Source organism: Mustela putorius, unplaced genomic scaffold (genome assembly GCF_011764305.1).
Source record: "Mustela putorius furo isolate JIRA1106 unplaced genomic scaffold, ASM1176430v1.1 tig00000487_pilon_pilon_pilon, whole genome shotgun sequence".
NCBI lineage: Eukaryota > Metazoa > Chordata > Mammalia > Carnivora > Mustelidae > Mustela > Mustela putorius.
Window position 1 is genome coordinate 10469820 of NW_025421399.1, and position 25861 is coordinate 10495680.

The window sequence follows — 25861 nt, forward strand, 5'->3', positions numbered from 1 at the left end:
TGTGAGCACCAGCCAGGAGGCATCCGTCGGTCTGCCAGCCACGTTCCACCATGAGGCGTTTTTTTCCTTCTTCTTCTTCTTCCTTTTAAAGATTTTTTATTTCTTTATTTGAGACAGAGAGGGAGAGTGAGGGAGCGCACGCACGAGCAGTTGGGGGGGAGGGGCAGAGGGAGACGGTGAAGCAGACTCCCCGCTGAGCAGGGAGCCAGATGCCAGACTGGATCCCAGGACCCCTGAGATCACGACCTGACCCGAAGGCAGACCCTTAACCGACTGAGCCCCCCAGGCGCCCCAGAGGGGGGTTTTCTGAAGCTCTGAGTATCGAGACGCTGGGAAGGGTTCTGAACTGAGATACACGTCGGATGCATGTGCCTCCCTTTTTCTTCCAAGGTCAGGGCAGGCTCTGTTTCAGCTTGTGCTTGTAAAAGGGTTTAATTCACTGACGAATAACGTGGTCATGTAAATACTCGGAGGGAAGCCTGGTGTTGTCCGGGATGCCAGCCTCCTCGGGGATATCTAACACAGGTTGCGTTCCATTTGGGAAGAGAGCTAATCCATAGCCATTTTATATGTAAAGAAAGGGCTGAGCCCGGGTGAATGGCCTACTTTCTCCAGGCAGTCTGACACATACAAGAGAATTCCAGTGCCACCATGGAATTTGAACAGTTTCTTGGAGCTTTATGTAACAGGTTTTGACTTACCGTGGTCATAGTTGGGGAGCTAAGCCCGGGGAATGTGGCTTTTACTTTCTATAATATCCCTTGGGCTGCACACACGCCTGGCTCTTTGTTCTTCTCTCGAAACAGGAGGATTTGGGGTGTTAACCTGATATGCCTAGGTTGAATGTTTTCTTACTTGTTTATAAAATTTAACAAACAGAAAAGAGTTTTTAAAAGCCAGTCCGGCCGTTCACGAGGCTTATATGGACAAAGGCTCTGCACTTAGTGTCCTTTCCCAGGATTTTGCGTTTCTCTTCTCTGCTCCCTCCTGCTCTTTCACTTTCGTCCCCAGCACGTGAAACACCTTGCCAGCTCGTCCTGCTGCCTGCCCCCTCTGCACCCCTCCTCTTTGTCACGGGACATTACGTTCTTCCCACCAGCCCCAACCTGTTTGCAACTTGGCACACAGGGAGAGCAGGACTCATTGCACAGTCTTACCCCCTGGGACGGTCCTAGTTTCAGCTTTGCAGAGAGCAAAACTTTTGGCCCCGCAGCTCTTGGATCTTGAGACAACTGGGAGAAGTAGTAACGCATTTAACTTCAGAGAACAGAGTCTTCGGCACAGAAGGAGGACAGGACGTGTTGTGTGATGCCACCTAAGAAGCGGCAAGAATAGGAAAACGTGCAAGGACAGAGTTTAGGCTGGCGATTGCCGAGGACCAGACGGAGGGATGATATTAGAGGAAAAGACACTGGGGCGGCTAATGGGTATGATGTTTATTTTGTGGGTGATGAAAATGTTATGAAATTGGTGATGGTGGCATTTGCACAACCCTGTGAGTGTGCTCAAAACCACTGATTTGGGGGCATCGGGGTGGCTCAGTGGGTTAAGCCTCTGCCTTCGGCTCAGGTCATGATCTCGGGGCCCTGGGATCGAGCCCCGCATCGGGCTCTCTGCTCGGCGGGGAGCCTGCTTCCTCCTCTCTCTCTGCCTGCCTCTCTGCCTCCTTGTGATCTCTGTCTGTCAAATGAATAAATAAACAAATAAATAATAAAGGAACCATTGATTTGTACAATCTGAGTAGATGAATTGTGGGTGAATTCTATCTCAGTAAAGCCGTTGTAATGAAATCTGGAGGGCAAAGGTGGTGTCGTGGATCAGATTTTTAGACCTTGAGCTTTGCAACTCTGGCGATGAGGCAGTCAGGCTCTTTGGTAGCAAAGTCCCTGAATTTTCTGGAAGAGCGAAAGGCATCCATCCCATCTTCACACGTGTGACCTCTGAGACTTAGGGGTAGTTCTTGAGCTGAGAACCACTTTTCACTCGTGTGTTTCCACGTTTTATGATGAGCAGGTCTGGAATGGAGGAGGTTCCTAGAGGAGAGAAGGAAGTTTTAGATCACACCTACTTGAGCTCGGCATCGCTGAGTTGCCTTTTGGAATTTCCCCGTATGTTTCTCATTAGCTACTTCCTCAGGAGCTTACATACTGGCGGAGCGTGTGGTAAAGTTTCATTTGAAACTACAGGAACTCCTTCGCTGACCTATTCGGGCTGTTTCTAATGTTTCTTGGCTCCGTGCTTCCGAGGACCCCATGGGAAATCTTGGCAGAACACCCTGTTTTACGTCAGTACGGAGTGCCTCTCTCAACTTCCCTTTGCATCAAATTTTCTCTTTGTTGTCACTTTTTATGCCCTTCTTCCTTCTGTTCCTAAAGAGAGACCCTCCACTCCTTTCTCTGGGTCCAGGCTTCTCCGCTGTGCCATCGATCCCACACGGGCCGCTGGGAATTCTGGCCCTTCGTGTCTGTGTATTTCCCTGGCCTTTTTGTCCCTTTCCTGATTGGCTTCTTTTCTCAGCTAGACAGCTGCTCAAATTTCCCATCCTATTTAGAAAGCAGTAACAAATGCATAAAACCCCCAAACTCCTCAGATCCTTATTTCTTCCTCAATATACTATGTGGTTTTTTTCCCCCTCCCCACAGTTATTTTATTTTATTTATTTATTTTTTTTTGCAAAGTCTGTGTATTTTCCCGTTTTCATTGATGTGTTCTGATGAAGAGATTAAGGTTACAAAGTTGGGAGTCCTGTGCCAGCATGAAGTCTAGGGCATCTCCTACCTAGAGCAGTTAGGGATGGGAGAGAGAGATGAGGTTTTTAGTGAGGTGGGAAGCGGATTTGCCAAATGGTTTTCCCAGGCATTGAGCTAGAGACCCAACAATCCCAGGTGGGCTCTAATTCTGGTTACATGGCTAGAGGCAGTGAGAACATGCTTTGGTGTAAGGCCTCGTTAGTTGGTTGGTTTATTTGTTAGGTACTGGAGGAACGGGCAGTTTCCTGGAGAACAAGTATGGTCCTTACCTTAGTCAACAAACCATGAGTTCTTTTTTTTTTTTAAATTTTATTTATTCATTTGAGAGTCAGAGAGCACAAGCAGGGGGAGAAGCAGAGGGAAAGGGAGAAGCAGGCTCCCCACTGAGCTGGGAGCCCGATGTGGGACATGGGGCTTGATCCCAGGACCAGAGATCATGACCTGAGCCAAAGGCAGACACTTAACCAACTGAGCCACCCAGGCGCTCCAGGAATCCTTCCTTCACAGAAAATGTCCCCAAGCTGTATTCACTGGGATATATTCAGTTTTGTGCATTTATTTTATTTTGAGTAAAGGCTTCTAGCCTAGAGTCAGATTTAAGGGTCTCAGTGACCTTGAGGTTTTAGTCCAGAGCAGGACTGTCAAATCTTCTTGTAAAACGGGGGAAACATCCGACTGAGATTACCATCAGGATGAGCCCATTGAGGAATCCAGTAATGGTCCCCACTCCCCATTTCTTTGTATTGAGAAGGGAGTGTCACCCCACAGGCCAAGTGTCATCAAGACAGCGTTTTGCAAACAGAAGCCATAGTGACCAGTTTCAAACAGTCACTTGACCATTACCCTCCTGCTGGAGTAATTTATGTCAGGTAGGAGATAGGCTTATCAATTTTATCAGAAGCCCTTAGGGAATCGGTGCGAGTTTACAAACATACCACAGAGCTATCACCCAGTAGAAAACTTGGTGACATCAAGGATGAAATGGGTGGCGTGCTCCTCCAAATACCATTTAATGAGAAAATCAGCTAGTTTTATTTATGGAATGTTTTCCATGTTAGAATCAGGGGAACCAAAGTCCAGAAAGGTTCGGTGAAATGTTTTGGACAACGTTCATGGCAATATATATATATATATATTTTTTTTTTTCAGTTGAGTCTTGATCTCCTGATAGACCTCAGGTCATGTCACAGTAGTTCCCAGTAAACAGCTTTATAACCTGTGTTTGTTATCTCAGTACCTCCGGGCATAGGGGTAGACAAGCTGCACGGAAGATTTGACCCAGAACTTTTACTTCTGGAGCCCAGATTTTGTGCATAGCCTGCACGCAGGTCAGCAATAATCCTTCTACACGCTAATAGAACTAGACCTGTGATGAGAAGTAATTGTGATCAAAGGACTGAATACTGTTATATTATATGGGAAAGCTGGCTTCTGAGGTCCGTAATGCTCCATGTATCTGGACAGGGGCCTCAAAGTAGAGGCGGTAATATTTATTCCATGCAGTGGTACTGATCATTACATTAAGAGTTTATGTGCAGGGTGGCTGGGTGACTCAGTGGGTTAAAGCCGCTGCCTTCGCCTTGGTTCATGATCCCAGAATCCTGGGATCGAGCCCCACAATCGGCTTTTTGCTCAGCTGGGAGCTGCTTCCCCCTCTCTCTCTGCCTGCCTCTCAGCTTACTTGTTATCTCTGTCTGTCAGATAAACAAATAAAATTTTTACCAAAAAAAAAAAAAAAGAGTTTAGTTTATTATTCTTACCAGCAGCTACTTGTTAATAAGGCAGCACCTGCCAAAACCAGCAGCATAGCCTGACCTGGCAATTTTTAGCATCCTCGTATCCAACACGCTTTTATCCACTGGCGCTGTCTGTCGTGCTTAGCTCATGTTATTGCAATAAGGTCAATGCTAATACTCCCATTTTAACGTTGGGGCTCAGGATGAATACCTTCTCAAGGTTTTACCGCTCCTGAGCGCTATGCTTAGTCCCTTGGCGCTTGGCCTCCTCCTCCCAGGGTCACCGGGAGGGGTCTTCCAACCACGCCTTCTATAACTTGGTTGGACCAGCGGACACCCCCCCCCCCTTCTCACTGCACTCCAATAATCAAGGCTTGTGAGAATTGCCATCAGCAATAGTTAACTGAAGTCAGTCCCGTAAGAATCTCTGACTTAGTTTTGTAAAATCAGTGCCTCTAGGGATCATTTTAAGTCATCTCCTCAGAGTGTTTTGGTGAGCCATTAAAGCTGGCTTAAGGACACCCAGAGGCAACGGCTTCAGGACACTCAGAGGCAGTGGTGTGAATGAGACATCCCAGGGTTTAGTTATTTATTTATTTTCCTTTTTAAAGATTTTATTTACTTACTTTTATTTACTTTACTGACTTGAGAGAGAGAGAGAGAGAGAGAGAGAGAGGGTGCAAACACAAGCTGGGGGGAAGGGACAGAGGGAGAGGGAGAAGCAGACTCCCCAGCTGACCAGGGCTCCATCTCAGGACCCTGGGATCATGACCTGAGCAGAAGGCAGATGCTCTACCAACACCCCCTCCCCCACTTGACTCACATTTCTGATCACATAGGTAGGTGGAACATTCCCCCTGTGCAGTAAAGAATTTTTACTATTTTTCCGGGGGGGGGGGTTTGCTGAGTCTTGGAGATTAACTGATGTACATGTTTCAAGGTGACTGTCTGGAAAGATTTCTGGGCTTACTACCCAAGACTAGAGAACTCCACTGCTTTTGACAGCCTGACTCATAGCGCTGCCCGAAGCAATACTTGTTAATTACGGTGACAGAGGTTTATCCAGGATTAAAAAAAACGGAGAGCCTTTGTCTTTCTATGGGACTGTGGAATTTTCCCTCCAGGGCCCCACAGGATCTGAAATCATTAGGATTGCTGTATGAGTAGATTAGCATAAAGAACTCTGATTTGAAATTAAGTTGTTGGCTTTTGTAGATTAGTATTCTTTTCTCAGAAAAATCACATTTAAACGTTGTGGTTTTCTGGAAGCTGTTGGTCTTTTGGAAGCTATGGGACCCTTAGGAACCTCTCACCTGGAGGGTCACCAGGGGGAGATGCGCTAAAGCCATGAGAGGACTGGGCAGACCCAAAGGCAGAGCCCATCATGGTCTTTGGCCAGGCTGCGGCTTGCAAAACACGACCCCCAGGACCCTGCAGCCTCCCTGGAAAGAAGGTGACGAGATCTTGCAGAAACAAGCCTGGTGCAGAGGATTCTACTGAGCTCTTTCAGGCTGGAGGATTGGAGTGTCAGGGTGAAGGATCCTGCCATAGGTTTTTGATACTGCTTTGGCCATGGTTTCTTGTTTCTTGTTGGCGGGGTGGTGGGGGGGGTGGGGGGGGCATCAGGGATTCCAGAATGTGCCACAGGCCGGGGGAAAGAGCTGCATTTCTCAGTTTTCCTCTGAGATGCCACTGAGTTAGAAAGAATTGGAAGGAGGTCAGATCGACTCCTTCTTTGTTCCAGGAAAGGGCACCCACTGAGGAGGAGGATGGCTCCATCTCCCCAAACCCGTTTCTTCTAGTGTGCAGTTAGCATCTCAGTGTTGCTTGTGTTTGACCCCGTCTATCTAATGATAGACCTTCTAGGTGTTTCTATCACCAGTGGCGTTGTAGGGTACCCGTTTCTTCTAGTGTGCAGTTAGCATCTCAGTGTTGCTTGTGTTTGACCCCGTCTATCTAATGATAGACCTTCTAGGTGTTTCTATCACCAGTGGCGTTGTAGGGTACCCGTTTCTTCTAGTGTGCAGTTAGCATCTCAGTGTTGCTTGTGTTTGACCCCGTCTATCTAATGATAGACCTTCTAGGTGTTTCTATCACCAGTGGCGTTGTAGGGTACCCGTTTCTTCTAGTGTGCAATTAGCATCTCAGTGTTGCTTGTGTTTGACCCCGTCTATCTAATGATAGACCTTCTAGGTGTTTCTATCACCAGTGGCGTTGTAGGGTCACTAGATGCTTTGGAGATAGTGGCAGAAAACAGTTGAGAAGGAAAGGAGGGGGTAAGAGAAAGGGAAAAGTGAGACATATATTTGGTAGAGAGCAGCGTGGGTGCGGTAGGAGGGACGTTGGATACGTTCTGAGAGATAAATTGATAAAATTCAGTATCCATTTCTTTCTTTTTTTGAAAAAAAAATTAATTTATTTGAGAGAGAAAGAGAGAGAGAGAGAGAGAGAGAGAGCAAGTGTGAGCAGGGGGAGGGGCAGAGGGAGAAGAGAAAGAATCTTAAGCAGACTCCATGCTCAGCACACAGCCTGATGTGGGGCTCAGTCCCCGGACCCTGAGATCAGGACTTGAGCTGAAGCCAAGATTCCAACACCCAACTGACTGAGCCACTCAGGCGCCCCTCAGTGTCCATTTCTAATAATTCACTGTATTAGTTTCTGGTAGTTGCTGTAACAAATTAGTGCAAACTTGGTTTGCACTAGAACAGTAGAAATTTATTCTGAGAACAGTAGAAATGTATTCTGTCACACTTGGAAGGCCAAAAGTAAGGAATCAAGGTGTGGGCGGGCCAGGCCCCTTCCGGAGACTCTGGGGAGGAGAATCCTTTCCTTGCCTCACGTAGCTGCTGGGAGCTGACCTGTTCCTTAGGCTTGGCCTCCATCTTCTCTGGGTGAGTCTAACCTCCCCTTCCATCTTTGTTGTAAGGGCACTTCTGATGGCATGTGGGACCCAGCTGGTTAATCCAGGATAATCTCCTTATCACAAGATCCTTAATTTAATCACATCTGCAAAATTTTACCATGGTAATGGTGCGCAGGTGCCAAGCATTAGGATATGTGCGCATCTTGGGAACTGTTATGAGCCTACTTCCCTCACCAAAATGTGCGTAGTCATCTACTTCTTCTACCAAACTGAATCTAAACTCAGCGTCATTCTTTTACGGAGTAAGCCTAGAAAGTTTTCTTTTTCTTGTCGTATAAACCTTTTAAATTTTATTTTAAGAACGTTCCATGCCCAGTGTGGGGCTTGAACTTACAACCCTGAGATCGAGAGTCACATGCTCCATTGACTGAGCTAGCCAGATGCCCCTGTAAGAGTTTTCTTAAAGTCAGAATCAAGTGAAGATGTTTGCAATGACTGTCATATTTAATTATTTTTTGATACGGAAAGCCAGGGAACTTATAGAAGAGGTAGATGTATTAAATAGGTGTATGGGGCACCTGGCTGGCCCAGCTGTTTAGGTGTCTGACTCTTGATTTTGGCTCAGGTCCTGATGTCAAGGTCCTGGGATTGAGCCCCACGTCTGGCTCTGTGCTGGGTGTGGATCCTGCTTGGAATTCCCTCTCTCTCCCTTTCTTTGTCCCTCCCTACCCTTGTCTTAAAAAAATGGTATATAAAATTGGTGGAGGAACAAATGGGCAGATTAACAGGCGGTATGGGGACAGCTATCTAGCCATTTGGAGAAGAGGAAACGATTTTCCTGCTTTATAAAAATACCGAGGCCATAAAGGAATGTAGAATTTTTAATTTGTATAATCCATAAGGGAAGTAACCCCAGATGTGTGTGTGTATGCATGTTGCAACACAAACTACCAAAGAGTAATGTCTTCTCGTCAATTAAAATAATAACAATAATATAAAATGAGCTAATATTTTGAACAGGTAGTTCATAGAAAAATACAGGTATCAGTAGACACGTAAAAATACTCAGCTTTATTAGGTATTTTTAAAATGTGATTAAAAACAACAAAGTACTCTTGTTTACTTATCAAATTGACAAGGATGAAAAATTTTGTTAAATACCAAGTGTTGTTGAGCGATTATTTATTTATTTCTTCCTTTTTCCGTCAGGAGTTTAAGAGAGTTCACGAGGATGTGTATAATGCAGCGATTTAACACGAGTAAAAAGTAAACAAGACCACCTGTGAGGGAGTCTTGCCAAGCAAACCAGTTCGAATCTGGTCAAGCTCTAACATACAGAGGAGTGTGTGTATCAGAAGGGGATCTGATTGGCAAAATCCAGTAGGCAACTTTATAGAACAAATGACCAGATTTCTTCAACAAAACAATTTCATGCAGAGGGAGGGGCAGACAGAAAGAAATGGAGAGAGAGCTAAGAGATAAAGAGAGCCAAGAAACTTTATCAAGCCATCATAAAACATAGACCTAATTTTGATCCTGATCAAACACAGTATACTCTAAAAATATTTGACATATTTATGAGACCATTAGAGTTTTGAACACTGAGTAGATATTAAGAAATTACTTATTCGTTTGCATGTAATCATGCTATTTGTGTGTGTGTGTGTGTGTGTTTTAAATAATCAGTTTCTGGGGTTGAGTGGCTCAGTTGGTAGGTGTCTGACTCTTGCTTTCAGCTCTGGTCATGATCCCAGGGTCGTGGGATTGAGCCCCCCATGTCAAGCTCTGCAGGCAGTATGGAGTCTGCTTAAGATTCTCTCTCCCTCTCTGCTCTTCCCTTCCCCCCACTCATGCTTGTTCTCTCCCTCCTTCTCTCTCTCTCAAATAAACAGAGAGAATCTTTTTCTAAAAAAAAACCCAGCCAATTTCTTTTGGAGGTATTTGATAAAATATTTATGGATGAAATGATTTGATGTCTGGGAGATGGGCTGGCTATAGATGAAACAAAACTGGCCATGAGTTGATATTTGTTGAAGCTGGGGATTGGGTTCATGTGGAGTGATCATGACTGTCTTGTTTACTTTCACATGTATATAAGATGTTACAGAATAAAATGTTATTAAAGACACAAAAAATACCTACTTGGACATGAATATAAACATGAGTCCCAGTTTGGCTGTAAGCTTTTTAGCCATCAGCCCAAGGAAGGAAGCACGAAGAAAAACATTCACATCATCCATAGGCAAAGGTTGATCATTTATATAGTAGAATCCAATGCTTCTAATTATTATTATTATTTTTTAAAGATTTTATTTATTTATTTGATAGAGATCACAAGCAGGCAGAGAGGAGGGCAGAGGGGGAGGGGGAAGCAGGCTTCCTGCTTAGCAGAGAACCCGATGTGGGGCTCGATCCCAAGACCCTGAGATCATGACCTGAGCTGAAGGCAGAGGCTATAACCCACTGAGCCACCCAGGCGCCCCTCAACTCTTCTAATTATTGATGACACACACTTTTTCCCTAAGAGTCTTTATAAAAAAAGGGCATTATGTAAGCTAATAAAACACATTTGTGCAGAGGTGAATTTCTGAGGATTCTTTTTAAGGTATACCTTACCTCATGGGTTAATGGCATCATGGCAGATCGATCATAGCTCAACAGGAGAAGTGGGGTGAAATTGAGAGTGAGGCAGGGTCGATTCTACCGTAACCCTAAGAAGGGTTTTACAGACAAAGAACTCTCCCTTGTATTTCTTCGCATCTCTTAGTCTTCATGCAGCTTGGTTGGGTCAGAGTTACTCCTCTGTAGTTTTCCTTGGCTAGACGGGAGGGAATCACAGTGCTATTAAAAGTGTAACCTTGGACCGGGGGGAAAAATAATTCACTTCTCCCAAGGGGGGAAAAAAAATTCAACCCTCTTACTCACTATCCCTCTGTTTTAAGTACTAAAGGAGAGTTTTGTGTAATTCAGTAGCTATTTAAGAAAATCTTTATATTTTGGGAAATTTCAAACAGATTCAAAGGTACATGGTACAATGAGCCAACCATGTATCCATCGCTCAGTTTTGACAGTTACCAACTCATGGCTAATCTAATTTCCTCTATATCTCCACCCCCCAAATCCCCTCCACCATATTCTTTTGAGCAAACCCGCCAATCCTATTATTTTATTTGGAGACATTTCAGTATTTATCTTTAAGATAGGAGTGCTAATTTTAAATCTAAACCAAAATTTAGTCCACCATTTTGAAAAGTCCAAACACATCGCTAAATTTCTTAGCAACCTGTTGCCATATTTTAAAGGGGTATTTTGTTTAACACCCATGTGAGTACATTTCCTTTCAATAAAGACTCTTGAATGAAGCAGCACAGGAATGAGGAAGATGAGCGGGGACAGCGGGGATTCCCCACTGAACCACTGCCCGCCTCCTACCTTCACTCTGGACCCAGATCATAAGTCAAGGTCATTGGCCGTGATTTGCTTCTACATTCTTTCAAGAACACATAGTCAGCATCAGATTGTTAACGTGAAAAAACAGAGTTCAGGTCAATCTGGTCTAAAAAAAAAAAATAGGGAGAGCTTCAATCTCATTGTAAGGAAGGTCTCGGAGTGCTTTCATTCTTTGAAGACAGGACCATTTCCGGGTGAGTTGATGGTGCTGCTCTGAACACGTGGGCTGATTCCTTTTCGACACATATAGCAATTCTTTGTGTCTTTCACTGATTCTTGGTTCACGTCTCATTCTGTCGGAATGTTCTTGCCTTCACTGCCTTCCATTCTCCTGCTCCTTGTTGTTTCCGGGCCTCTCATTCAACTCTCTACTTCTGTTTGTCACCAGATCTGCCTATTTCCTCCCCCGACCTCTGCCTTACGCTCCACTCGTCTGCCTGAAATCTGTCACAAGCCCCCCTCACATGTTGTATTTAACACGTCAGCTTTGGAACTCCATTTCTGCCTTTTCCCCATTGCCCTCCCCAATGGGCCTGACTCTCCTCTTTCACTTAATATCATGGAAGTGTGGAAAAGCCAAATTGCAACTGTAACTGTGACCGCCACGACTGTTACTGCTACTATTACCGCTTGTCTTCTGATCGTCTGCACCTCTAATCCAGCAACTTACCAGAGCCTAGGGGTTTTGCCTCCATAAAGTGGAAGCGTTGTATTCATCAGTCAGACGGCTGTGGTCGCTGCCTCGTACTTCTTGGGTGTAGCGCTTGCCCTGTCCATGGGTGGGACGTGGGGGGATGGCCTTGAAGAGCTTGTAGTTGGGTACAAGGCATGAGTGAGCAGATGGGTGCAGTCAATCCGCTTAGGAAGGGGGCCATTAAAGATATGTCTAGACTACTGCGACCTCACAGATGAGGAGCCTTTATTCTGTGTGTTATTGACAGAGAGAGAGATCACAAGTAGGCAGAGAGGCAGGCAGAGGGGGAGGGAGAAGAAGGCTCCCCACTGAGCAGAGATCCCAATGTGGGGCTCGATCCCAGGACCCCGAGATCATGACCTGAGCTGAAGGCAGAGGTTTAACCCACTGAGCCACCCAGGCGCCCCGTTATTCTGTGTGTTTTTATGGGAGGCTCCCTGGAGGAGAACCTGCTTGAACTTCGTGTTCAAGTTGACCAGACAGGGGAAACAGGAGCAAACACCTGGAAGCTTAAAACACAAGGGGTATATGTGTGTGTTTGTGTGTGTGTGTATCACACTTTCAAAATATTCTGCAGATATTAGATTCATCTTGTTACGTTTATTTTTATTTTTTTGAAATGTGGATGACTTGACATGATCTCCTCAATGGAACAACACAGAGGACTCCTCTTCTTAAATCTGAAATGTAAAGATTATTAGTTTTGGTCGTTCTGTCTTTGATTCTATGGTTTTAGCTTCTGTGTACTACCATCCTTCACTTTGTCTAAAGTAGACAAGTCACACGTTCTTTGAGTATAGATAAGGCCTTCTCACCACCCCTGGGAGCTCATCCTTGTTCTTCTTAGAATCTCACAGTTGCATTTCCATGTTCTGGTTGTCAAAATCTTACCCATTATTCTTTAAAAATTTATAATGGAAAACATTTAAATATGGAAAATATTTTATTTTAAATGAGTCCAGTCAATCCTCGTGTACCCTTAAATTCTACCAGCGATCAAACGACCACCTAAAATACCACTTCCCTGTGAGATCTTTTTTTTCTTTCTTTTCTTTTCTTTTTTTTTTTTTTTACATTTTGCTCTCCTGCTTTGCACCTCCTGTGTATTCATGATGTGGTATTTATAGTGTCTTATCACATCTACTCTGATATTATAGGAACTGGTTTTTCTTAATCACCTGACCCTTTCAAAGAAGAATTTGTAGCTTCATGATCTTTTTTGCTCCTTGCAGTGTCTTCTTGGGTGAATTATTAGCAGTTTTGGCTCAAAGGTAGAGAGAACCTTGTGAGGAACTTCATTTGGAATTTCTTCCTAACCACAAAGATCTGATTGGGGGGCTGGTTGGGGGGAAGTACCAGGAACTGGGCGGGAAATGACCATGTCATCGTCTAGAAAGAAGCAGTGAAAAAGGAGACATGTTGCGTTACCTGCACACAGATGTTTCTGGGAGCTTTATTCATAGTTGCTAAAACTTAGAAGCAGCAAAATGCCTGTCAGTAGATGAACAGAATAATGAACTATGGCGTACTCAGACAATGGAATATTATTCAGTGCTAAGAAGAAATGTGCCATTAAGCTGTGAAAAGACATGAAAGAACATTAAAGGAATATCATGGAGTGAAAGAAGCCAGTCGGTATGATTCCAATTATCTGACGTTCTGCAGAAGGCAAAACTATGGAGATGGTAAAAAGGTATCAGTGGTTGCTAGGGGTTGGGGAGTGGGGGGCGGTGAATAGGCAAAGCACAGAGGAGTTTTAGGACAGTGAGGCTATAATGATATCCAGACATGTCTGAATATGTCAATATATGTTATATATCTCAGTATACATTTGTCTGAACGCATAGGATGTACAACAGCGGGAACGAAACCCAACGTAAACTATGGGCTTTGGGGTGGAAATGATGCATCAGTAAATTCATCAGTTGTAACAAACGCACCACGCTGACAGGGGATGTTGATTATGGGGAGGCTATGGATGTGTGAGGGTCGAGGGTCTAGGGAAATTCTCTGTACCTTCCCTTCAATTTTGCTGTGCACTGAAAACTGCTCTCAAAAAAGAAGTTCTTAATAAAGAAAGACATGGATTCGGAAGCCTCACTGCTAGAGATCCCAAGTTTGGGGAGTTGAAATCATGCCCATGGTCACTGGGAAGCAAGAGAAGATGGTTCCAAGTCGATGAGATGTTTGAAAAATGTAATTAACATAAACAACATGAGAGGAAGAGCAGAGAGAAGGACATCTGAAGATATAAGCTGCCCATACAGGGAACATTCTATTTAGCTCATCTTAAAAAAAAAAAAAAAATAGAAGAACAAACATGGAATGGAGAAAAGAAACTAGTACCTATTGGACACCTGTTATATGAGAGACTCTGCTAGATGTCTTCACATATGTTATGGCAGCTGATCCTTTCAGTGATCCGAGTCTCTCATCTCGCATTAGCGGGTGTGGAAACAGTTTAAGAAACATTTTCAGGCTCACTATGTTAATAAGGGGCATAATTCGGATTTAAAATGGGGTCTGTTGATGTTCAGTTTGTGCTATTTTTACTCCTATCTCTTTCTTTCCTTCCCCTCTCCTTTCCTTTCTTCTCTCTTTCTTGAAGGGCTCAATACTAATGTTCAAAACAGTTAGGAGAAGAACAAATATTAGGTCAGCAACCATTTAGGATGTGCAGGCACTGAGCAGAATCGATGCCGTGATAGAACGTGTATTGGGAAGATAGGTGCTAAACAAGTCATCAGTGCAGAAGTAACCACAGAAGGGCAACCATAAAGGAATGTGGGATTACGAGACATGGTATAAGGGGTGTAAATGGAGGATAGTCATGGAGATCCATTTGAGACAGATTGGACATTTTAAGTGGTTAGGTTTTTTTTTTAATTTATTAAATTTTAGAATTTTAGTTCCAGTATAGCTGACGTACAGTGTTACATTGTTTCAAGTGTAAAATGCCATGTTTCGATAATTTTATACATTACATTACTCATCATGAGTGCCCTCCTTCATCCCCACCACCGATTTTTCCCACCTTCCTTGTGGTAACCATCAGTTTGTTCTTTTAGTGAAGAGCCCATTTCTTGGTTTGTACCTCTCTCTCTTTTCCCCCTTTCTTTATTTTGTTTCTTAAATTCCACAAATGAGGGAAATCTGTGACTTATTTCACTTCACATTATACTCTCTAGCGCCAGCCACATGGTTACAAATGGCAAGATTCATTCTTTCGTATGGGTGAATCGTATTCCATTATGTGTGTATATATGCCACGTTTTCTTTATCCATTGATCCATTGATGGACAATCGGGCTGCTTCCATAACTTGGCTGTTGTAGATAACGCGATAAACACAGGAGTGCGTATATCCTTTTAAATTGATGTTTCTGTAGTCTTTAGGTAGTGCAATTACTGGATTGTAGGCTAGTTCTATTTTTAGGTTTTTGAGGAACATTCATACTGTCTTCCAGAGTGGCTGCACCTTTTCGCCTCCCCATCAACAGAGACGGAGTGGACATTTTAAACTAAAATGTCAGAGGTTCAGTAAAGTGCACTGAGTTCACATTCTGTGAGAGATGCTGAAATGTAAAAGCGGGAGGTGTGGACTGTGACCTACAAGGAATGTTCAGGAAGGTCTGGGAGCGTTCTGCAGGGCGTGGGATAGAAGAGCTGGGTATGGAAGTCTGGGCTCCTGTCTGCAAGAGGGCTAGAGCTTTCTAAGCAGAGGCAACACAAAAATTAAAAGGCAAGGTCTTAGGAAATCCCTCTCCCTCCTTGAAATCCAAATGAGTGCACGTTTTAACCTGAGCTTGTCAGCTTTCTTTCTCCAAATTTTATGTGATTGTGCGGAACGTTGGCGTGCCGCCTGGAGTCTCAGTGGTGGGTGAGATTTAGTGGTTGTGGGGAACAGGAGCATCTGTGTCCTTGCTGTGGTCAAGCCAGCTTCCTTCCTGCACTTCCTCCCCCCACCCCTGTCCCTCCCTGTTCGTTGCTTTGCATCTGATCATCGCAATTTAATAACATCTAATAACACTCCCCGACCCATTGCAGTGCCAGCTGCCCCTGGGACTTGAGCCTAGATGTGAGTATTAAGGAGAGGGCAGCCAAGGCCTCCAGGTTGCCAGGGACTTGGCTGGAAATCCCGTTCACATTGGGAAAGAGATTTTGAAAATAAATTTGGCGCCGGAAGCCATGCCAGCCTTTTGTAAAGCTGTGGCAGTAATCATAAACCCTCATCATCACGCTCCCCTGCCCCCACCTCTGGGCCAAGCTGACCAATAGGTAGGCATCCGCCTATCCTCACGATGCCACCTTCTGTGGACCCCGGGGGATCCTCTTGCTGTTTGGGTTGGCTCTGGAGCACCATTTTCTGTTTTATGTAATAAGACACATGAGAGAAGCTCTTTGTCCCCAGGCTCTCCGCGTGGGTACTGAGCAAGAGGTCTCGAGGACCCCATCATTTTCAGTATGGTTGAAGCTAGCGAACATTTCTGCGGCCTGGGAAATGTTGATTAACTCTTGGCAAGGTTTTTGTTTTCCAATGCCATTTTTGCTCCCAGTCAGGATTATCATGACCCAGCTTTGGTTTTAAGATGAAGTTTGCCAATATATGTGTGTGGTGAGACTCCGTTTTCAGAGAAAACAAGCCAGGGTGTGGCACAGGGCTGATGTCATGTAGATCTGCAAGGGCTCGCTCAAGCCAACGAGGTTTGCCCTGTGGGGATGGCACCAACTGGTGGCCATGCTTGTCGAGGTCTGTAGGAGCACACCGGTGTTCTGTCCTGAGAAGGTTGTCGCTAGCAAGGGACCCAGCCCGGAGCCTGCATTCTGATTTATTTTTTGTATTTGCTTTAGACTATCAGGGGAAAGAACCATTCACATACTTGAGCATGGTGTTGTAGTATTTACATCGCTTCCCCTGATACTTTTGTTTGTTTGTTTTTACAGAGAGAGAGAGAGATCACAAGTAGGCAGAGCAGTAGGCGGCGGGGGTGGGGGGAGCAGGCTCCCTGCTGAGCAGAGAGCCTGATATGGGGCTTTATCCCAGGACCCTGTGATCATGACCTGAGCCAAAGGCACAGGTTTAACCCACTGAGCCACCCACGCGCCCCTTGTTTTTGTTTTTTAACGTGGTGTTAAATGTTAGCATCAGGTGTTGGCAGCCTTGTTGGGGAAACAGATTGCTTTGAAATCAACACAGCTGGAAACTGACCACGTATTGTTGTACTTTCTCTTTAGAAATGAAAGAGGCATTTATAGAAAGGCTGGAAAAGGCAGGACTGTCCAGAATTGCTTTAGAGATGTATTTTCTTCCAAGTCTGGTTCACGATGAATGTCACGCCTCCATGTCCAAACGGACCCACTCTCCTTTCTTTGTGAAGTTGCGGTTTGTTGGGAACAATAAACTCGAGAGGTTTGCAGCAGTCCGTGCTTGGGAGGGCGGAGTCTATTCAAAGCTGCCTCTCTCTGCTGAAGTGTGGTCTTCAGAGCTGAGGGAAGAAAGCCTGGTATGTGGTGGTGTTCTTCGAGCCCTGCCTGCCGCCTTGAAAACCTCATCAGAGTCACTCCCGGCCTCTCACTGGGCTCCTCTTTCAGGGATGGGCAAGTAAGTGAATTATGGAATTTTGGTGCCTGTGTCTGTGATTTTTGATTTGATGCGCTGTCGAAAATGAAGGCAGGGTGGATTCTGATGATGTTGTTCAACCAGGTTTTGTGTCTCTTGCAAGTATTTTTCTTGTTGGTGTCAGAAGAGAAGCAGGAGCCTTCTTTCACATCTTGGGGACTTTGTTTTTGTCTTGGTCATTTATTCCTTTAGCCTCTGTGCCAAGGGCTTCTCTCTCTCTCTCTTTCATACTCTTTTTTTTTTTTTTTGCAGAGATGTTTTAATGATTTGTGGAGTTAGAGTATAATCGTGAGCTGCTAATCGTCAGTTGCTAGAGTAGAATAATTCATTGCTCTCTTTTTCAAAGGCAGTTTTCCCCACAAATAGCGATCTCTCTGGCCATCTCTCTTGTAAGAGCTGAGTTAGAAATGAAGAAGAGGGAGGTGTAGGAATTTCAGAGTAACTTTTGCTTTTGGTTTGCTTACGTGGCAACGGGGGAGCCTTTTTCAGAGGCAAAATATATTTTACCTTTATTTTGTTTTAACGGAGAGGTCCACAGGGTTGTGTCTGCTGGGATTACTGGAATTACCGGTCACCTGTGTTGGAACAGGGATGTAATCATCTGGACAAATGGAATTTGTTCTGCATCCCTCATGAGGGTGTTTAAAATAGCATCCTCCAGCTCTTTGATTGAAGCCCATTGAGAGGAATTGTTGGAATTGGGCCACATGTCTATTGGGATTTTCACCATCAGACCCAGCCCTTAGCATTGTTCTGGGTAAGGCAGCACAGCTCTCTCTATATCCACCATATGTCTGGACAAGGCTGCATGTATCGTGTAACTGACTAACTTAGTAACATGTTCTGAGCGACCATCTGAAGTCCGGGAGGAGGAAAGTAAATCGTGAGTTTGAATCTTGCAAAATACGTAGATGAGCCCAAAGGAGGAGACCTCTGAGAAGTCCTGTGACAATGGAGGTCGACCTGAAAGACTTTCTCTGTGTTGGCTACGGCCAAGCATATTTTTCTGTGGCTTTATACAGCTTGGCAGAATTGATCTTGATTCTGGATTTTGAAGGGGGTAGAAAAAAAGAGTCAATTACACATTATCTCGGACTGAGATAATCTGACCAGTTCTGATCATGAATTTCTTAAGTGACTTATTTTTTTTTTTTTTAGTGAGACTGTACAGATTGGTTCTCTAAGTGATTATAATTAACAGCTATGTAAGACATGTCTGTGCTCTTCCCTATGTGATAGCTCATGGTTCTCCTCTCCAGTCCAGTGAGGCAGGCATGAGTATCATTTCCCCATTTTTATAGTCGAGGATATCGAGGGTCAGGTGAAAAGTGACTCTGGAGGTCACGCGGGGAGTGAAGTGCCGGACGTCAGCTGGGTTTTTAAAAGCTCATCATCGCATGCTCCCCTTCCCCCGGTCTCTCTGGTCATCCTTGAACTACTTCCGTTGTAGAATAGGGGAATGAGCTCCGGACGGGGTGGCAGAGACCCCGATTCTGATTCTGACCCTGTCGTCGCGAGCTCTGTGATGTCGAGCCATCACTGACGTCTCTGGCTGTCATCTTCCCGCAAGGAGAGGATGTCTTTGATGTCTTAAGTCTCTTTGCGCATTGAGAGTCTCTCTCCCGGGCCTTGCCCAGGGCTGGTATCAGTGCCGTAATGCACCCCAGCGATGCAGAGAAGAGAGGAGGGAGAAAAGGTAAAACCGTCAGCGTTCTTAGCCAGCTCTGCTTTGGTTTCCCCTGCCAAGCATGAAGATACCCAGGATCTCTAAGTGAGGAAGATCTTGGGTCCTTAAGAGGCTACTCAGATTTCTGAGCTGAGCATATCCCAGTCTGTTCCTGGGAGAGGAGGAGGGACAAGAGGAGAGGAAGAGAGAGAAGCTTAAGCAGATTCCTCGCCCAGCACCGAGCCCCCGATCACACGACCTTGAGCCGAATCAAGAGTTGGACGCTTAACCACCTGAACCGCCCACGTGCCCCATCAGCCTGTTCTTTTGTATCCATCAACAAAACTATTTGAGCCAAACTCTCTGTAGTTTCAGTCCAGGGAAGAGCACATGGCTTACATTCCCACCTGGTCCCTGAAGAAGCGATCACCTCTTTGCACGAGCCCATCTGTTACCGTATTCCCTTTTGAAACAGGGCAAAGTGTAAATAAATATTACTCTCTCCCTCTTTGAGGTGTTTCTGCTTATGGCAAGTCGTTGACAGATACGGTCCGGGCGGAAGAGTGGGAAGGCATTGTTTATTCTCCTCCATAGTTAAACCTACCAGTTGTTTACAGATCAAATGAGAGCATTGTAAGAGACTGAGATAAGGGTGATGATATCAGACTGACATTAAAAAGGGGAAAAAAAAATCTATAGCCGACACCATCTACCAGTTCTGTTCTTATGTACAAGAAAGAACGGAGAAGTTGGAATGATCACCTCTCAGAGGCCGGGAGGAAAGGGCAGCTCTCCTGGGTAAAGAGAGTTCGCGTTCTTATACTGGTCTTTTCATCCTTAGGTGACCAAGAACCTCATCCCTGAGCGTGGTCTGCATTTGGGGAAGGTGTGCTCTGCCTGGTGCTTGGGTGTTGGGCACTCTCAGACCTCCTGGGTGGGACGTGGTTTTCTGCATGAGGAGACGAGAGCTGCACGTTCCCAGGCTCGCCCCTTGCTTCGGCTGCAGGGTCTCCGTTCCCACTCTCACGCTGTGATTTCGACCTTAACGTTATCCTTGTGTCTCTCCCCATAGGCAGGAAGCGAAACCCTGGCCTTAAAATTCCAAAAGAAGCATTTGAACAACCTCAGCCCAGTTCCACGTAAGTTGGCAAGATCGTCATCGTCGTCTTAATCCAAACACTTCCCTTTACAGATTTCCAGGGAAGGGGGAGGGGTTCATTTTTGGACTGATGAGCAATGCCTTGACTATGGGAATCACTGTTAGAAAGAAGAGCCCTTTGGAGCGGGGGAGCCATGTGCTTGCTGTTCTGAGACCTGGAATAATCAGGTCAGTCCGTCTGTCTTGAATGGGTAGCTTCGAACTCAGCCTCTTACATTCCTGGTTGGCAGAAAATTGAGTGTCACAAATGTGTTTGGCAGATGGGGTCCTATGGTGTTCAGAGAGGTCCATGGACCTGGATTTTTTGCCTTTTCTGTATAGACTTGAGCAAATCAGCATATCCCTGGGAGTACTACTACTATAAAACTGGAGTAGAGATGGAATGCTGGTATTTGGTAAGGACTCAGTGTCCCAACACCTCAATTCTGTCGCATATAAATAGAAAGCAAAATGAGGTAAAGGAACCTTTTTTAGGACTTTGGCCCAAATCCCTAAGTGTACTCAGGTCCTGGTGAAGCAGGATACCGTCTCTCTTAGCCTCCCTCTTATTTCTTTTACTCTCTGTGGGGTGGTGAGGGTACCTCCTGTCCAGTTGGGGGTATGACCATCTTACAAAGCATCTGCTTGGGAGGAATGGAAATTGCAAGGAAAAAAAAGTCACCACACAAAGTTCTACAGAGGCAGCACAAGCATAGGGAAAGGCCATTCCCATGGAAACTTGAGTTTGCAAGGCCGTTGGTCAGCTTTACAAAAATGCCTCCCTTTCTAAAGGTTTTTGACCTTAAACGCGATCTGTCCTATCAGAAAGTGCACCTTCTAGTGATGGAATGTGCTAGTAAACATGATCACATCTACTGTAAGACTTTGTTGAGGCTGTTGGCCGTTCCCTGCAGTGGTATGAACAAACGTCCCACTCAGGAACCTCTAAATACAGAGTGAAAGTATACTCCTCCGGGTTCTGCTCTGTAGCTTGAGGGCCAAGCTCACCTTAGAGGGGTCCTTTTCTGAGGCTGTAGCAGGAGGTTCTTTCCATATCTGTTATCGAGATTGCTGTTTTTGGTGTTTTTTGTTTGTTTTTGTTTTTGTTGTTGTTGTTGTTGTTGTTGGACCTATGACCTGTGTAATTCATAACATCTCCTCTCGATTGGTTTCTCAAGAGTTTAGTCTCAAACACATTACTTCCCTGTACTATCTGTATAGGTCTCTCTGTGATCATACTTTTAAAGCTTTTCAACTTGGAATTATTGTAGATTCACGGGAAACGACAAAGAAATGCGTAGGGAAGTCTCATGTACCCTTCCCCTAGGTTGTGTCCCCCCCTCCATGTTCACGACTTAACACAGCTGCAGCCCAGGATCAAAACAGAGTGCCATTGGTACAAACCATTGAATGTATTCAGCTCTCACCATTCCTCTTCTAAGTACCCGTGTGTGTGTGTGTGTGTGTGTGTGTGTAGCTATATGCAATTTTATCACATGTGTAGCCTTAGGGAACCACTACCATAATCAAGATACTCAATTGTATCAATCCCACAAGATTCTCTGATGTTATTCTCTTACAGTTGTACCCACCTCTAATCCCCAGCCCTAATCTCTGGCAACCACTCCCCTGTTCCCCAATTCCATCTTGTTGTCTCCTGGTTGCTGCATCAACCGAACCAGTCACCTCCAATTGGAGACTCTGGCTTTTCCCTGCAGGATAGTTTCCTTGAGTTCATTTCAGCCGCTGCATGAATCAGTAGTTCTTTCCTTGTTACTGCTCAATCCATTCCATGGTGTGGCTACACCCCAGTTTGTGGAACCCTTTTAGCCTTTGAAGGAGATACAGGTAGTTCCAGTTTGGGGCTGTTGGGATGAAAGCAAGTTCCTGAGTGAAATGAAGTCTTCATTTCCCTGGGACATGTGTCCAGTAGTGCAATTGCTGGGTTATTCAGTAAGCCCACTTTTGAAATAACTTCCAAGATATTTTCCAGAGTGGTGGTACCATTTTACATTCTTACTGGCAATTTGAGAAGGGTCCAGTTTCTCTGCAGCCCTGCCAACATTAACACTATTTTCCTTTTCAGTCATCCTATTTTTTAAAAAACTTACTTATTTATTTGTGTGGGAGGGGGAGAAACTGCAAGTTGGGGGGAGGGGCAGAAGAAGAGGGAGTGGGAGAATCTTCAGCAGACGTCACACCTGGCTTGGAGCCTAGTGCAGGGCTTGATCTCACAACCCTGAGATCATAAGCTGAGCTGAAATTAAGAGTCAGGCACTTAACTGACTGAGCCACCCAGGCGCCCCAGTAGCCATTCTGATAGATATATAATGCTGTATCATTACAGTTCTCATTTTTTATTTCTGTAATGGCTTATGGCTGAATATTTTTAGGTGTTTATTTTCCATCCCTATATCTTTTTTTTTTTTTTTTTTTTTATTTGACAGACAGAGATCACAAATAGGCAGAGAGGCAGGCAGAGAGAGAGAGAGGAGGATGCAGGCTCCCCGCTGAGCAGAGAGCCCGATGCGGGGCTCGATCCCAGGACCCTGAGATCATGACCTGAACCGAAGGCAGAGGCTTTAACCCACTGAGCCACCCAGGCGCCCCTCCATCCCTATATCTTTGATGGTGAAATGTCTGTGTACGTCTTTGCCTACTTCCTGATTAGATTACTTTGTTTAATGTTGAGTTTTGAGAGCTCTTTCTATATTCTAGACACAAGGAGTTTGTCAGATATGTGATTCAAAACATTTTCTCCCAGTCTATAATTTGTCTCTTCATCCTTTTATTTTGATGAAATCCTATCTAGCCATTTTTCCTCTGATGGGTCATGGTTTTGGTGACAATTTTAAGAACCCATTGCTTCATACTTTGTTCCTGTTTTTCAAAATAATTTTTGGCTAATTTAGGCCTTTCCCCTTCCCATATTAGTTTTAGAATCGGCTTGTTTATGTCTACAAGTGAACTTGCTGAGGTTTTGGTATGAATTATGTGTAACCTTTAGATCAATTTGGGGAGAACTGATGTCTTAACTACACAGAGTCTCCTAATCCATGAACCTGGTAGATTTCTAGATTTTCTTTGATGTCTTTCATCAGTATTTTATAGTTTTTATCATGTAAGCTCTCTACAATAGGGTTTGTTAAAATTTATACCAAGTATTTAATTGTGTAGGGAGCAGTTGTAAATGGTACTCCATTTTGAATTTTGATTTCTAACTGTTAAGGATCAGTATATAGAAATGCAGTAGATTTTTCTGTATTGTTCTTGTATCCTATGACCATACTGAATTCACTTAGTGGTTCCAGGGGCATTTTTGTAGATTCTGTGTGTGTGTGTGTGTTTGTAAAGTCTTTATAGAGTTTTCTATAACAATTATGCTACCTACAAATTGAGACAGTTTTCTTTCTTCCTGTATTTTTTCTGTATTCCTGTATTTTAAACTATATTTTTAAAAACTTTCTTTTTTTTCTTTTCTTTTTTTTTTTTTCTTTATTTCAGTGGTAGGAATGTCCAGTTCCATGTAAGATAAGATTGGTGAGCGCCAGCAACCTTGCTTTGTTGTTAGAGGGAAAGAGTTCAATCTTCTACCATTAAGCATGATGTTAGGTTTTTGTAGACTGAGGCTTGAAAAAGTTTCTCTCTAGTTGTAGGGTACTTAATGCGTGTCGAATTTTGTTAAGTGCTTTTTAGTGCATCACTTGACAGGATCGTAGGTTTTTCTTCTTTGTACTGTTGCTATGGATTACAGTATGATTGACTTTTGAATATTAAACTAGCTTTGCGTACCCCAAATAAATTCCACTTGGTTGTGGTACTGTTTTTAAAAAAATACATTGTTGGATTCAATCTGTTGAAGTTTTTTGAGGATTTTTGTGTCTATGTTCGTGAGATATGTTGGTCTGTAGTGGGTTGTTTTAGGTTTTTCTTTTCTTTCCTTTTTTTTTTTTTTTTTTAAGTGTGTGCTGTTATTTTCTGGTTTTGACATTAAGGTAATACTGGCCTCATAAAATGAATTGGTAAGAGTTTCTTCTTCTTCTTTTTTTCTTTTTTTTTCCGGTAGACACATAATATCTGTATTAATTCTTTTTAAAAAAATGTTTGCTAAAATTCTCCAGTGAAACAAAATGAGCCAATATATTTCTTATTTTTTTTTCTTGGACTTTTACAATACAGAATTAATTTCTGTAATAATTATAGGGCTATTCAGATAACCTATTTCTTCAAGCTTGGGTAGTTTCTGGTTTTCACGGAACTGGTCCATTTCTTCTAAGTTGTTGAATTTATAAGAGTAACGTTGTTTATAGTATTTCCGATTATTCTTCGAATGGCTACAGGACATGTTGTGATATCCGATTTTTTCCTGAGACTGGTAATCTGTGCCTTCTCTTGTAATCTGTGTCAGCCTTGGTGGAGGTTTATCAGTATTATTGATATTTTAAAACATTTTATGTATATATGTATGTATGTATTAATTTAGGGAGTGCATGTGTGAGGGGGGGAAGGGCGGAGAGAGGAGAGAGAAGCCCTGCTGAGCACAGAGCCACGTTTGGGGCTCGATTTCAGACCCTGAGCTCAAGAGGTGAGTTGAAATCCAGAGTCGGATGTTCAACCAATGGAGCCCCCCAGATGCCCTTTATTTTGGGCTACATTCTCACGTCCTCCTCCCAATTGCATTCTTTCCTTTTAAACTTTTAACCCTCATTTCCTTCTAATTCATATTTTCTGTATTTTATGAAAGCTGTCATAAATCTTACCTTCAGATAAACAAATGAGTAAAAACCTACGCAATGATAAACCTAGTTTCTGTGCTGTCTTTCCCTCACGTGGCAGAGTGAACTTTAAATTGTATTTTCTTTTTCACTGTGTAAAGCCAAGAGCATCACTTTATTGTTGTAGAGCAGACCACTTTAGCTCACGGGGAGCCTTCATAGCAGTAGTAGTATTTTAATATCGATGCTTATATTCGTAGACCTAAAGAAGTAGCTTCCACATTTTGTGTTTTTCTTGGCAATTTTGGGGGTTTGGCTTGGTGACTCGTACCATTTATACCCTGCCTTCTTCTGCTGTACGACACAAAAATAAATATCCTGGGACAGAGCACCATTCTTCCTGGTTCTGTGTGTGGTCCCTCTGCTGGAGCTCTTTCTCTGAGTAACTGATGCCAGTGTGTCTTGGCTCTGGTTTCTGAGCTGTCCCCATACTTGATTGGCAGCAGCTAATTCTGAACTGATTCCATGCTAATGAATACTATTCTAGTTAACCCTCCCCAGAAGCTCAGGAGGCAGTTACTCTTACTCTTACTTGATAAATGAGAGAATGGACCTGTACAAGGTCAGGTGCTCAGAGCAGACAAGCAGCACCTCATGGGTAAGAGTTCAGGCTCTGGCTAGAATGCCTAGGTTTGCATTTGGGATCTAAACTTCACTAATTGAATTCCTTAGGCGAATTCCCTAACCCTATTAAGCCATAGTTTTCCATTCTGAAAAATGGGAATGAATAATGATGTGGTTGCTGGGAAGAGTAGTTGTCAGAATTTGTCTTAAGAGTCTAGCCCAGTGCCTGTCCCATTGTACCTTCTCCAGGAAGGTTGCTCCAAGTGTTGTTGCTGTTATTATTATGAATCCACCTAATAATTATTCATGATGCTTATTATATAGCGGAAGAGCTGGCATATGAAGTCAGGACTCTACGACTTTCAGGGATATGCTCTTAGTCACACGTCAGACAGGTCGAGAGTGTGATCAAACTGTCTTTGGCTGTTAAAACAAGAGGCTAGTTCACTAGCTGTGGCTAGTAAAACATCACTTCAGCAGTTGAGATGATGTAATTGTGAGGCTCTGGGTTCTAATTTTGCCAGGTCTTTTAATGACTTTAAGTTATTTCGTCTTTTTCTTTGTGAACTCTTCTCCTTAAGGTAGAGTTGTGTAAGTTAAAGAAAA

At 43.9% G+C, this 25861-nt stretch overlaps 1 protein-coding gene across 4 annotated transcripts in view; it reads left to right on the forward strand.

Annotated features, from left to right (window-relative positions):
- Nucleotides 1-25861, forward strand: part of MAP2K6 (mitogen-activated protein kinase kinase 6) — a 118838-nt gene that overhangs the window by 55083 nt on the left and 37894 nt on the right. For 3 of the 4 annotated variants that reach the window (XM_045080963.1, XM_004749075.3, XM_004749074.3), the window contains exon 2: nt 19851-19917. In XM_045080963.1, the coding sequence (XP_044936898.1) occupies nt 19851-19917 (67 nt within the window). Of the gene's footprint in view, nt 1-16962; nt 17095-19850; nt 19918-25861 lie in introns of those variants that run through there. The other variant, XM_045080964.1, reaches the window with a different exon arrangement.